Below are 15,471 nucleotides of genomic sequence, written 5' to 3' on the forward strand. Positions count from 1 at the left end.
TTGCAGACTTTCATTTAAGGGGATCTGTAGACATTTCAGTAACACACCACTGTTCCTACATGGTTCCCCCATTTCAGGGCATCATAATGTTTGGGACATGACAATGGCAGGCCTATTAAAGCCTTCATATTTAGGACTTTTTTTTTGTTGTTCTTTATTTAGCTTTATACAATTTCTTGTATTAGGAATTTGTTAGTTTTCGCATACCCCTTGGGGTCAGAGCGCAGGGTCAGCCATTGTACAGCGCCCCTGGAGCAATTGAAGGTTAAGGGCCTTGCTCAAGGGCCCAGCAGAGTTGGCAGTGACGGGGATTTGAACTGGCAACCTTCGGGATACCAGCGCAGATCCTTAGCCTCAGAGCCACCACTCCGCCCTAAATTTTTGGGCTATACAAAAATAAATTGTATTGTATTGTACTTCTTTCCAAGAATGCAATGATACATTTGAAATGAGAAATTAATATTTGTATGTTTGTGCATTGTATGCAATCTGGTATGAAGAATGACTGTACAGTATATTTAGATTAGTGTAGTTTATTTGGTGGAGAATGTTCACCTGATTGTTATGTGGCAAGTTCTATGCATTCGTAACAGAACAGCCGAGTTTAATGCATATTACACATATGGGAACTCCTGTACAAATTTAAATATATAAGTAATAAAAATGTATTTATATTGCATCTTGCAATTTCATTTATTCTATTTTCTTAAGGTGTTTTATTTTTTTTTTACAGTTATCCTGTATTACCTAATTTTCTTTGAATTTTGTCAAAGCAATATCTTGTTTTTTATTTATGCATACATATCAACAATAGCTATATTTAGTATTAATATTACATACATTCTACTGTGCTTATAGGTCATATTCCTCTCTGGCCATGGTTATTCATAACTTGCATGTTGAAATATTTCAGGATTTCAGAAAGCAGAATCCAGCTGAGAGTTGGTCAAACATTTGGTTGAATCCCGGTGTTATACTTGATGCCAAGTTAAACATTGAGCAAAGATTTTTTGCTGAATTAGTCAGTCTGTGTAAAGAATAAACTACATTTTGTGAACTATGAAAAGACTTAGCATTCTTAGTTATAACTGGCAGGAGTGGTATTTTTTACCTTTTAATGTTCATATGTGTGAATTGTTTTAATTTTTTGAACTAACAGAGTGAGAAGTACCTTCTGGGTTCTCAAGATCTCAGCAATGAAATAAATTTAAATTGGGGAAAAACAGCCTATTTAATTTATAAAAGTTTTTTTTTATTAAATATTAGGCTTAAATTGATATGGATTTGCCTTAAATAAGCATTACTTGTACAACAAAACGAAAAGCTCTGTAGTTGCCTCTACAGTACATGTGTGTGAGCAAACTATGTACATCCTTCCATTATGTGCAAATCTGATATGTTAATGTCTTATAACATTTTCAGTCCTGTCCAATCAAGTTCAAGCTTCTAACATGCTGGAGTCAGTCCCATTAACACTGTCATACTCACACTTGCATGCAGTCAATTAAGAGTCATTACTTAACATGTACAACTGTGGGAATTTGAAAAAACAAAGGAGTACCTGAAGAAAAGTTTCTGTAGACAATGACCGGATGCTGAATCTTTAAAACAACAGAATTAACCACTGCACCACTTTGCTACCTGTTTTAACATTTTACAAATATACATTTTTTTTGTTAATAAATTTCTCTCAACTTCTCTAATTAAACTGTTGTATTATATACAAGCAAGCTGTGCTACCCAACTAAGATGAGTTGAAATCTTAAGTAATCAATGCAGACATCAGGGTTAACATTGCAGTGCACCATTTATTGGAATGTATTTTATAATGCTTGTGGTAATAAAATACACTGCAGTTGTTATTCCATCTGATGGTGCATCTCAAACATTTGTAGTAATGAAATGCATTGCTACAAATTTCTGCCATGCTCCATCTGTTGGAATGGCAAAACCAGTGTATTTTATTACCAAAAATGTTGTGTGGCATCTGTTTCAATGACAGAGACATAGCAACTGGTTGGACACATGGACATTGGATACATTGAACACAGCAACTGTGCCACCGTTTCATTTTTTTTAAATGTTCTTTCACAAATTAATCAGAGAGTGTTCAGAAATAAATGTGGTTACAGGCAATTTAACTGGATTTTCCACTTTTCAAATGTTCAGATTTTTCAAATAAGTTTTAAGTGAAGTTTTGTTGTTTCGAAGATGTATGTTCTTAAAAATTGGAAGTAACTATCATTTAAGAATCATAGAAGTGTAATGGCTGTATGTTTGCATTCCCATCATTTGTCTTTTTAAAGTAGTATAAAAACTTGTTGTAAACAAATACACTTGTAAAAATCTGTCTTAACACAGTTCAACTTTTTAACAGTCCCAGGACTTTTTTTGGTTATTTATATAATCAAAATGCCCTTCCAATACTGACACATACCCTTTTGGTAAAAAGATGACTTTATTACCTTACTTTCTTTTAAGACTAAACCATTAAGTCCAGACTTTTTTAAGACTAAACCATTAAGTCCACATCTATCACAGGTGGGACGTTTAGCTTTTATTTCAGTAACGGGGATTCCAAACAGTTTTCAAAATACATAAAAACCCAGATAATGCAGTTAGATATCAAATGAACGACATCACACGAAAACATTCTGAGCAGCACAACATTGTTTATGTTTCGAATGTCAGCTGCTTGTGAGATCCTGAGCGAATGACCTGAATTTCTCTGAATTGCAGTGTACTCCGCAGCACCACATAAAGTCTCTACAATTGGCCCAGATAATAAATAATAAAGTAGAGATTTAGCAGCAATCAGGATTATGAACACTATTAAGAAATACTGGCCTACCCAGTCGTAACCAGGATTGTCATATTCTTGCATTTATTAGAACTGGAGTTGGTTATCATTCCAGCTCTTTTGACTAAGAGCTCTAAGACCATTAGTTTGCAAAGGGATCCTTTTCAGTGTTCAGGTAGTTTATTGTCATTGTGTAACACAATGAAATTACTTGTGAATAGTGAATGAATGAGATGAAATTAATCGAGATCCAGCAGAAGGCTATTGCAACTTTTGCAAAAAGCATCCAAGCAAACAGTTGTTGCTGTATAATTTCAAAGGAAATAGCAGAGAAATCCAATAAAAGAAAGATAGTAGAGATTTTGAGTCAATTTTATGGTACACAATGGACGAGGAACGATACTTACACAATGCACTATATTGTATTGTGTTTGCTGATGGACAGGACTTCTTCAAATCGGTGTAATGTTTTTAAAAGCTGTGTGCCATGAAACAGACTATGTTTTAGAGAGATCCTACGGCCATACTATAGTCACAGGCAAGGGATACTCTGGTGCTTTACATTCCAGTTTATATAAGGCTGCTGCCGGCTTTACATTTGGAGAAAGGGAGGTTACACTATATGGCCAAACGATTGTGGAAAGCTGATCATCCCACCTATATAAGCTTGTTGGATATCTCTTTTGAAAGCTTTGGTTATTAATATAAAGTTGCCCCCTTTTCTGGCTACAACAACCTATGCTCTTCTGGGGAAAAGCTTTCCACAAGTTTTTGCAGTGTGTCTTATGGGAATTTGTGTCTGTTTGACCAAATGAGCATTTGTGAGGTCAGCAGATAGACTTTTCTCTATATCTTTATGGACCTAGCTTTGTGCACAGAACTCCACCATTGCCGGTCCCAAGCCCGGATGAAAAAGGAGGAGGGTTGGGCGTTAGGCTAGCAACTCCACCCCATAAAACTCTAACCGCTATAGAAACGCCAAAAAGAGAAACAGACTAACTTCCTGGGAAATGAAGGATCTCCGACAACTCTGAGACACATGATGCTAGAGGGTGAAAGCCGGAAGTTCAAGTTCAAGCACTTTATTGTCATTGTGTAACACAACAAAATTACTTTTTGTGACAGCCCCGAGGTGCATTTAAAGAAAAGTCAAATAATTCCAAATATGTCATATTGCTCAAAGTACAGCAGCATAAATTGTTATTGCACCTGTTAATGAATAGTACATTACATATTCTACAGTATATTGTAATAAGGAAGGAAGCAATCGAGCCGACCAACCTTCTTTCGACCAGGAGACCCCTTATCGTCACATGGAATGTCAGGACCATGTACAAGACAGGAAAGACGGCACAGGTAGCTGCCAAGATGAAAAAGAACAACCGGATCATGTTGGGCATCAGTGAAACCAGATGGACACAAGTCGGACAGAGAAAACTGAAGACAGGAGAACTGTTGCTGTACTGTGGGCATGAAGAGAGTAATGCAACCCATACGCAGGGAGTAGGCCTCATGTTGTTGTCCAAACAAGCACAGAAGGCATTGATTGGATAGGAGGCACACAGCCCCAGAATCGTTACAGCATCCTTCAGAACCAAACACAAGAAGATAAAACTCAACGTCATCCAGAGTTACGCTCCAACTAATGACTGATGAAAAAGAAAAGGACCAGTTCCACAACAGACTGCAGAAAATCATAGAGACATTTCGAGCCAGAGACATCGTCATCCTTATGGGAGACTTCAACGCTAAGATCGGACCCGACAATACAGGATATGAACAAGTCATGGGGATCCACGGGCTGGGAGTGATGAATAATAATGGAGAGAGATTTACGGAACTGTGTGCGCTCAATAACCTGGTCATCGGAGGCAGCATCTTCCCTCACAAGAGGATCCACAAAAGCACCTAGGTATCACCAGATAGCTTGACAGAGAACCAAATTGACCACATCTGCATTAGCAAGAAGTTTTGAAGATCCCTTCAGGACGTTAGAGTTAGAAGAGGAGCAAGTGTGGTTTCCGACCACCACCTAGTAGTAGCCAGCATGCAGCTAAAGTTGAAGAAGAACTGGAAGGAAACAACACAGTGTAGAGTGAAGTACGATGTCAGCCGTCTAAAAATCTCCAGTGTCAGGGAAGAGTTTCGACTTCAGTTGAAGAACAAGTTTGAGGTGCTACAAGAACGGCACCAGGAAGTGGAAGGAAGTAGGGTGTAGATCAGCTGGCAGGCAGTAAAAGAGACACTGAGAACAGCCTGTCAAGAAGTGGTTGGAACGAAGAAACAACATCACAAATAGTGGATCACAGCTGTGACCTTGAGAAGGATAGAAGAGAGGAAACAGAAGAAAACGGCAGTCAATAACAGCAGGACTAGGGCATCGAAAGCCAAGGCCCAAGAGGAATACGCAGAAGCCCATAGAACAGTGAAGAAGAGCATTAGGAAGGACAAGAAAGACTACATAGACGGACTGGCAGCTGAAGCAGAACAGGCAGTGTACAACGGTAACATGAAACAGTTGTATGACACAACTAAGAAACTATCTGGGAAATACAACCGGCCAGAGTGACCTGTCAAAGACAAGGAGGGAAAGGCCATCACAGGACTAGAACAGCAGATGAATAGATGGTCTGAACATTTTGAGGAACTTCTGAACAGACCAGTACCACCAAACCCTCCAGACATCAACTCAGCCAACGAAGATCTCCCCATTAACTGCGGTAAGCCAACCAGAGAAGAGATCAGGAAGGCTGTCATTCTGATGAAGAATGGGAATGCAGCTGGACCTGACAACATACCAGCAGAAGCCCTAAAAGCAGACCTGGATGCATTGCTGGAGATGCTGTACCCCCTTTTCGAGAAGATCTGGGAGGAGGAAGAGATACCGACTGACTGGAAAGAGGGTTACCTAGTCAAGCTTCCAAAAAAAAAAAAGGGGACCTAAGTAATTGTAACAACTACAGAGGCATCACACTCCTGTCAGTGCCAGGCAAGGTCTTCAACCAGATCCTCCTAGAGCGGATGAAGGATGTCGTCGATCCACAATTATGAGATGAGCAAGCAGGTTTCAGGCAGAATCGATCATGCACAGACCAGATTGCAACGCTACGTATCATAGTCGAGCAGTCATTGGAGTGGAATACACCGTTGTACATCAACTTTGTCGACTATGAGAAGGCGTTTGACAGTGTGGATCGAGGGACCCTGTGGAAGCTCCTCCGGCACTACGGCATCCCAGCTAAGGTGGTCAATCTGATCAAGAGCTCATACGAGGGAATAACCTGCAGAGTGATCCATGGAGGGCAGCTCACCGACAACTTCCAAGTGAAGACGGGAGTCCGACAGGGATGCTTGTTATCCCCGTTTCTCTTCCTCATCGCTATCGACTGGATCATGAAGACATCCACTACTGAACGCAGGAATGGAATCCAGTGGACCTTGTGGAGCCAATTGGAAGACTTAGAGTTTGACGACGATCTTGCACTTCTTTCCCACAGTCAGCAGCAGATACAATAAAAGACAAATGTGTTGGCAGCTACATCATCACAGGTTGGACTCAACATACACACTAAAAATGAGAACTGATCTCGGTACAACAAGCTGGTGTAATAGATGCGGGTGAGATAAAGTCCAAACGACCTTAGACACGATCAGATGTCTGGTCACGGGAGGTGTCGCTATTAACTCCACGGTGGTACAACTTTGTTTGTAAACTCCCCTTTCCAATATCGAGGTAAAGATTAATTGCAAGCACAATCTGAAGTCTGAAAGTACTTTAATTCCTGTGGCTGTGGTTTTTCCGCAAGGACGCACAGCATGGCTCAAGTGATAAGAGAAAAGGACAAACTATTCCCACAACGTGCAGCAAGCAAACAAAGGGACAAAAGACTTGCGAAGCCTGAACTTTCACCCAGAAATATGTAGGAAAAGCGCCACAAGTGATTTTTAATATTCTGCCATTAGAGGTCGCAATTCAACCTGACAAAGGACTTTCTGACACACACGGAGAAGACAAAGATTATTAAGATCAACGCCAGCAGCAACAACCCAGTCACCTTAAATGGAAGTTCCCTGGAGGAAATACAGTCCTTCACCTACCTGGGCAGCATCATCGACCAGCAGGGTGGAACAGATACAGACGTCAAGGCAAGGATCGGCAAAGCAAGAGCCGCCTTTATCCAGCTCAAGAACATCTGGGCTTTCAGAGAACTGACCTTGACCACCAAGATCCGTCTGTTCAACACAAATGTGAAGTCAGTACTGTTGTACGGGGCCGAAACCTGGAGGACAACCAAAAACACCACCCAAAGAATCCAGACTTTCATCAACACCTGTCTCAGAAAGATCCTCCACATTCGCTGGCCAGACACCATCAGTAACACTAATCTATGGGAAAGGACCTGCCAACATTCTGTAGAAGCAGAAATCTGGAAGAGAAGATGGGGATGGATAGGGCACACCCTACGCAAACCGCAAACCAGCATCATCAGACAGGCTCTCAGATGGAACCCCCAAGGAAAGCGGAAGAGAGGCTGTCCAAGAAACACCTGGCGACGCGACCTCAAGGCAGACATCACAAGGATGGGCTACACCTGGAGTCAACTAGAAAGAATGGCTCAGGACAGAAGCCTCTGGAGATCTACCTTTGGCAGCCCATACCCCGGAAGGGGTGGAGAGCATAAGTAAGTAAGTAAGTAAGTTTGTGCACAGGGGCACAGTCATTCTGGAACATAAAAGGGCCTTCCTCAAATGGTGCCACTGAGGCAGCAAATAGCCATGAGACATAATTGTTTATAGACTTTTACCTTGCCTATTCAACACCAAAATCAGTTTTAAGCTGATATTTTGCCAGTGACATGCAATACATTCTTGCACAAACTATAATAATTCTAAGCCCACTATAAATTAAGATAATTACCATGATGATAAGGCTTGATTGCAATCAGTAAAATTAAACATCAAGGTTATGTTTTAGCCTGGTAAGCAGAACTACATTTACAAAACACTCCCATAACCCCAGTGAGCAGTAATAACTTAAATGCTGATTTACCCCTTGTCTACAAAGATGCAGTTTTCTTGTTTGGTAATTAAACTTCCACAGAGTTTTTTCTTTTCCATCCCCAAGAAATTTGCAGGATGAATCTCTTTTGAATATCAGCTGAATGTGTTGGTGTTTCTTATTATACATTCTGCTGTGGCAGTGTTCAAAATGCATTGTTCAGTATAGATAATGAATAATTAAAGATAAAACACTCCCTTTTAATATTTTACATGCAGAAAGCCAAATGAAGCTACTTGAGAGTGTTATTTATTTAATCCATGATTGGCATTACATTTACTCTGGAATGCTGTGTCTCTGCTTTATCATGACTATTTTGATAAATAAAATCATCTGGTTAAAAATTACTGGCTGCAGTGTTCCTTGAAGTGATGCATTGGCACTGTTTTTTTATATTGCTAAAGTTGTCAGAAATGGTGGCACAAATGTTGTAATTGGCATGATTGTTGGAAAACCTGCTGTTGCTAATGTTGACAATTATGATTGTGAGGAGCCTAATACAGTGGTGTGAAAACTATTTGCCCCCTTCCTGATTTCTTATTCTTTTGCATGTTTGTCACACAAAATGTTTCTGATCATCAAACACATTTAACCATTAGTCAAATATAACACAAGTAAACACAAAATGCAGTTTTTAAATGATGGTGTTTATTATTTAGGGAGAAAAAAAATCCAAACCTACATGGCCCTGTGTGAAAAAGTAATTGCCCCCTTGTTAAAAAATAACCTAACTGTGGTGTATCACACCTGAGATCAATTTCCGTAGCCACCCCCAGGCCTGATTACTGCCACACCTGTTTCAATCAAGAAATCACTTAAATAGGAGCTGCCTGACACAGAGAAGTAGACCAAAAGCACCTCAAAAGCTAGACATCATGCCAAGATCCAAAGAAATTCAGGAACAAATGAGAACAGAAGTAATTGAGATCTATCAGTCTGGTAAAGGTTATAAAGCCATTTCTAAAGCTTTAGGACTCCAGCGAACCACAGTGAGAGCCATTATCCGCAAATGGCAAAAACATGGAACAGTGGTGAACCTTCCCAGGAGTGGCTGGCCGACCAAAATTACCCCAATAGCGCAGAGACGACTCATCCGAGAGGTCACAAAAGACCCCAGGACAACGTCTAAAGAACTGCAGGCCTCACTTGCCTCAATTAAGGTCAGTGTTCACGACTCCACCATAAGAAAGAGACTGGGCAAAAACGGCCTGCATGGCAGATTTCCAAGACGCAAACCACTGTTAAGCAAAAAGAACATTAGGGCTCGTCTCAATTTTGCTAAGAAACATCTCAATGATTGACAAGACTTTTGGGAAAATACCTTGTGGACTGATGAGTCAAAAGTTGAACTTTTTGGAAGGCAAATGTCCCGTTACATCTGGCGTAAAAGGAACACAGCATTTCAGAAAAAGAACATCATACCAACAGTAAAATATGGTGGTGGTAGTGTGATGGTCTGGGGTTGTTTTGCTGCTTCAGGACCTGGAAGGCTTGCTGTGATAGATGGAACCATGAATTCTACTGTCTACCAAAAAATCCTGAAGGAGAATGTCCGGCCATCTGTTCGTCAACTCAAGCTGAAGCGATCTTGGGTGCTGCAACAGGACAATGACCCAAAACACACCAGCAAATCCACCTCTGAATGGCTGAAGAAAAACAAAATGAAGACTTTGGAGTGGCCTAGTCAAAGTCCTGACCTGAATCCAATTGAGATGCTAAGGCATGACCTTAAAAAGGCGGTTCATGCTAGAAAACCCTCAAATAAAGCTGAATTACAACAATTTTGCAAAGATGAGTGGGCCAAAATTCCTCCAGAGCACTGTAAAAGACTCATTGCAAGTTATCGCAAACGCTTGATTGCAGTTATTGCTGCTAAGGGTGGCCCAACCAGTTATTAGGTTCAGGAGGCAATTACTTTTTCACACAGGGCCATGTAGGTTTGGATTTTTTTTTCTCCCTAAATAATAAAAACCACCATTTACAAACTGCATTTTGTGTTTACTTGTGTTATATTTGACTAATGGTTAAATGTGTTTGATGATCAGAAACATTTTGTGTGACAAACATGCAAAAGAATAAGAAATCAGGAAGGGGGCAAATAGTTTTTCACACCACTGTATATGTTTTATTATTATTTTTTGGTGCTAGCCATCTTTGTATTGCCTTCTATGTAGTGCTATAGTGCTAGTGTTACTGAAATAATTTAGCTTGTACATTCCAGTGTATTTACTTTAAATTGCTCTCTCCCTGGACTGGAACACAATCTTAAAGCTTACATTCAGTGCACAGAGAGAAAAAAAACCCATTTGTAACTAGCTTGCTTCACTTTGATTCCTGTTAAAATAAAAGCTCTAACTAACATGTAAAACTGTTGGTTTTAAATATAAAATACTAGTATATTCTACTTTTTAGCATATAAAGCTATGCCATATTATTTTTTCAATTTGTATCTCTACAATAGTTATTGTGCTATCAGTACTTTACTATATTATATTAATGTGGTGTTCAGTTTAACCCATTCTATTACTCTTTACCAGGGTAGCATGATGGTGCCATGTTTAGTGTTGCTGCTTCACATAAAGCCCAAAATTATCCAACTAACAAGCAAATAATGTCTTCAATACCACCCTTAATAAGAGTGAGTTTATAATTTCTGTGAACATAAGCCTACAAAACTCCTGGACAAAACAAAGAATTGGACTAGTGTACATACTGTATATAGGCATTTTCTACTTTTCATCCATTAAGCTTTTTTCTCTGTACTATTACTTTCTCCCAGAAGCCAAAGTAATCCTGTGTTTAACTGAGACTGCATACTTGCATCCACCCTGTTATTAATTAATCTCGGTCGTCAAGAGTGGTTTTACTTTTGCACCACCCATATCAAGAGGGGAAAGTAGTTTCAGGAAATATTTTGATGGATGGTTATTAGAGTTTATGTTTTAACTGAAGGCTTTAAGAAACAAATACAACTTTACAATTTTTATTTATTCATGCTTTGCAGCTCCTTGAGAAACACAAGATCACTGAAAGTATGGTTGAGCTGTTGGATATTTATCAAGTTGAAGATGAGGCTTACAATGCTTTGGTGGAGGCAACAACAGAATTATATCAGTATCTCTTACAACCATTCAGAGATATGAGAGAATTGGCTATGCTAAGGAGACAGCAAATAAAGGTAAGGAAGAATTTATGCTACTTATGCTTCAGCAGTGATAATTGACTTTTAATTGAGGAATTTGGGTGGAACAAAACCCTGCATCCATTGTGGCCCTCCAGGACAAAATGCAAGGAACTCTGATATTCGTTTTAACTGCCTGTTCCCAACCACATAGATAAATTTTATTTATCTATCTATCTAACTGCACACATCCAGTCAGAATTCTTAGGTTTAGTCCCGTGGTACAAAACTTAAGTTGGGTCCCACAGACAATGTGGGATTTCGACAGGACGGGAGTCGTCTGCTCCAGGCTTTCTCAACAAATTCTCAAAGTTGGACTCTCTCATTTCAACCTTTCTCAGTTACTGTGTAGATCTGTCTTTTAAATTCACTTTGATGTCTGCTTGTACAGCCCAGCTCTTGTGATTCACAACCTTTAACTTCATTACATGCATTACTTCAACTTTATAAGTGCGACCAGACCGCCTGCAGTTATACTATCTTTATCGCTGAGGTGTTGTAATGGAAGAATGGATGAAAAGGTAAAATGTTATTTTATATACTGTGTATTTAAAATGCCCCTCAATTTCACTGCTAATAACGAGTAAATGTTGGGTTTTGACAAGTGGTGCGCAGAACAATTTCATAGGAATTGGTATTACAAAATTTTCTGTCTTAATATGTGAAAAGCAGCTTTGGAAAGTAGCTGCCAAATTGTTAATCTTTTTTCAGATTTTAGAAATTAAAGAATGCAGGCGAGGTACACGCTAATTGTAAATATCTACTGTTGGGATTTGGAAAGTTTCTTTCTTTAGCAAAGCTGAGGATTCTAGCTAGTAAGAATGCACTTAGCTTTTATTTTTGAGCCAACATAAATTGCAGTAGTTTATTTAACGGACTTCTGTTTCTTTGTTAGTAAATGCTTCCAGCTTTAATTTTAATATGTCCAGAGTCATGTGCCACTAGTAACCGATATTTGAATTTTTTAAATTTAGTTTTCAATAATCAAACTGTAATGGATATTTTAACATACACAAATCTTAGTGAGAGTTTTGTGGTCCTGGTTTATAGTGTCCCACAATGCTTCCTTTTCCTATAACACTGCTTACATAATTAACACAATCACTCAGTTTAAACATTAAAGGCTTAGTCGTGCATCAAATTCAATTAGCATTGAATATTACACAAATACTAACATAATCACAACCATGTACAAGTATAAACATTCAAAAAAATTATGGCATGTTTTCAGTGTACAACATTTGTAAAATTTCATGTTGAGAAATATTTCAGTACTATACTGCTTCCTCCTTAAACACATTTTACAGTGACAGCTATAACTAACCCATCTAATTTCTTTTGAATTTTGAAGTTTAATTTTTCAAACAGTTTTATGACTTATCATTTCATTGTCTCCTATATAAAGTCATAATTAACATAATTTTATTATGAACAATTGACAACGGAGGAAAGGAAAATTAAAAATGACAGCTAACAGTATTTCCATAAAATGTAAACTCAGGGAGGTCCACAGCATTTCTGAAGTGTTTTAAATACATACAGTATATGACAGTGTAATTTTTGGTTAGCATGTGCATCCTTTACACATCAGTTACTATGCTTAACATCAGCAGAAAAATAATTTACAATATGGAAAATATCAACAGAATAAAAAAAATGATATAAAGCCAGCAAATTTTAAGACAACACCTGGCAGTGAGGGCATGAAGACATTAGAGAAGCAAAATCGTATAACTGTTGTTGGTGCTGATATAGTAAGGGCTATAGTTAAAGGGAATCCTTCAGCACCTGCTGATGACACTTTTTCTTCAGCACAAACTACTTGGAAATATTCCTACTGCAGGCATGATGCACTGAACAACATGCATCTGAAGTCCTTTTTCTTACAAACAGGGGTAACTCCAGTTACCTTAATATTCAAAATGTAATGTTAGACAGCATCCCACAATAAAGAACACCAGGTAAGCACCTTTGCCCTACCTTTTTCATCAAAGATAATTAAATTCTGGGCTAGTCCATCTAGTTCTTCTTTTACAGATGAAGCATTTTTAGTCTTGAGCAGGCAAATGTTTCTCAATTCAATTGAAATAGCAGTTCCAAAGACATTCACCGTGTTTTATATAAAAAAACTACAATACCAGTCATATTAACATTTGCTATAGTGAATGTATTTTGAGTAAATCAGTTTCCTATTTAATGAAAGTTTGGTCCCTTAACAATTTGCAGAGAAAATGGATCAGTGATGGATATAGTAGAATGTACTTGGGGGTTTCATCACCTTGCATTTATGTCCAAATTCAATGTATTTAATACAGCTACATTTTAATGTAATTACCACTTACAAACCTTTAAATAAATGAATAGACGCAGGTATCGAATAGTCTTCGTGTTGGTGGCAATTGAATTCCCTTTTTTTGACAGGAAGTGGGTAGGTAGGTAAAAGATACCATTTCTGTACTCGTGACCTTGACGCCTTGCATAATTATGTCTTACCACTATTCCTTAATCTTTTGCAGAAAGCAAATGTACGTTTGTATTTATAGCAAATAAACTTGGATTTTTGTAAAGTCTATACATGTGTATAAATTGATAACCTCCCAGATTTAGTGGGGACTACTAAGGATGTACTAAGGGATTTGGAAATTGTAAAGGTACTACTTAGATTCAGTAGGCTGAAAACTAAGTAATCACTAGGAAGAGATGACATTTATACCGAAGTACTTAAGGAAGTGGGTGAGTTCATATATTACTTAAATATATTACATCCATCCATCCATCCATTTTCCAACCCGCTGAATCCAAACACAGGGTCACGGGGGTCTGCTGGAGCCAATCCCAGCCAACGCAGGGCACAAGGCAGGGAACTAATCCTGGGCAGGGTGCCAACCCACCGCAGTAAATATATTACACTTTCTTTTTATTTCTACACTACTAGTCAAAGGTTTTAGAGCACCTCAGTTTTTCCAGTTTTCCTTCAAGTTTAATTAGTTAAAATGCAATGAATGACCTACAATGATGACAAGGAAAGCTGTAAACTGACAGAGGTTTAAATTTAAAGTTTTTAGGTTAGCAAAAACTGAAAAAAAGAAATATCAGAATACAGTGATACCTTGACTTACGAGTGTCCCAGCTAACGAGTTTCTTGAGATACGAGCAGTCTCTTGGTCGATTTTTTGCTTTGAGTTGAGAGCTAAAATTTGGGTTACGAGCCAGCTTCAGATACCCCACCCCACCACTAGTTCGTGCAGCTCGCCACAGTGAGCGCCGCAACATCCCGTGTCTCACTCGTTCACTTTAAGCAGTTAGCTCGCAGTGGAAGCTTCAGTGTTGTGCTCGCAGTTATTTTGCAAAACTTCGTTTTTCCAACTATGGGTCCAAAGAAAGTGAGTGCGAAGGACAGTGCAGAGAAGAAGAAGTGGATGATGTGCATTGAATTAAAGGAAGAAATTATAGAAAAACATGAGCAAGGTGTGTGTGTAGTCAATTTGGCGAAGCAGTACAAGCATAGCACTTCTACAATCTGCACCATACTGAAGCAGAAGGAGTCGATAAAGGCTATAATGCCAGCCAAGGGAGTTAAAATCATTTCTAAACAGCGGACATCTATCCATGAAAATATGGAGAAGCTGCTGATTGTGTGGTTGACAGAGAAGGAGCTCGCAGGAGATACCGTGACGGAGGCTATAATCTGTGAGAAGGCACGAGCGATTTACGCTGATTTGCAGCAGCAGACCCCAGGCACTTCAACAGACTTAGCATCAGGTGAGCCATTTAAAGCCAGTCGGGGCTGGTTTGAGAATTTTAAAAAGAGGACCGGCATTCACTCCGTTGTCAGGCATGGTGAGGCAGTGAGCGAGGATATGAAGGCAGCTGAGGATTACCTCAAAACTTTTGCAGGAATAATATTGGCCGAAGGATACATCCTCCAGCAAGCCTGGACATGGATGAAGGTGACATCAATGAGCTCATCGAGGAGCACTCTGAGGAACTGACAACGGAGGAGCTAAAGGAGCTACAGACGCAGCAGCACACGGAGGTTTTGCAGGAAATAAGTGACACGGAGGAGGCGGAGGAAGTTATCTTTGCAAGTGAGATAAAGGAAATGTTGGGAATGTGGGAGAAACTTTCAGACTTTATTCAAAAGAAACACCCAGAAAAAGTTTCAACTGGGCGCGCGACTGCGCTATTTAATGACATTTGTATGACGCATTTTAGAAACATTCTGAAAGGGAGGATGTAACAGACCTCATTGGACAGGTTTTTTCGAAAACCCCTGCAGATGAAAGTGAGGAAGGTGCAGCGAAAGGGGCAAAAATCAGTGAATAACATTGTTATTCAGTTCAGCCTTTCTCCACCACCTCCGTCAGCATCTTCAACTCGTCTGATCTCCAATGTAAATGCTGTACATTATACTGTACTGTACTTAATAAA

The 15,471-nt window shown here is 39.1% G+C and overlaps 1 protein-coding gene across 1 annotated transcript in view; it reads left to right on the forward strand.

Moving 5' to 3' along the window:
• Positions 1–15,471, forward strand: part of jmy (junction mediating and regulatory protein, p53 cofactor) — a 117,064-nt gene that overhangs the window by 58,357 nt on the left and 43,236 nt on the right. The window contains exon 2 of the mRNA XM_051929506.1: positions 10,864–11,037. Coding sequence (XP_051785466.1) covers positions 10,864–11,037 — 174 coding nt within the window. The remainder of the gene's footprint in view (positions 1–10,863; positions 11,038–15,471) is intronic.

This window comes from Erpetoichthys calabaricus, chromosome 7 (assembly GCF_900747795.2).
Source record: "Erpetoichthys calabaricus chromosome 7, fErpCal1.3, whole genome shotgun sequence".
Classification (NCBI taxonomy): domain Eukaryota; kingdom Metazoa; phylum Chordata; class Cladistia; order Polypteriformes; family Polypteridae; genus Erpetoichthys; species Erpetoichthys calabaricus.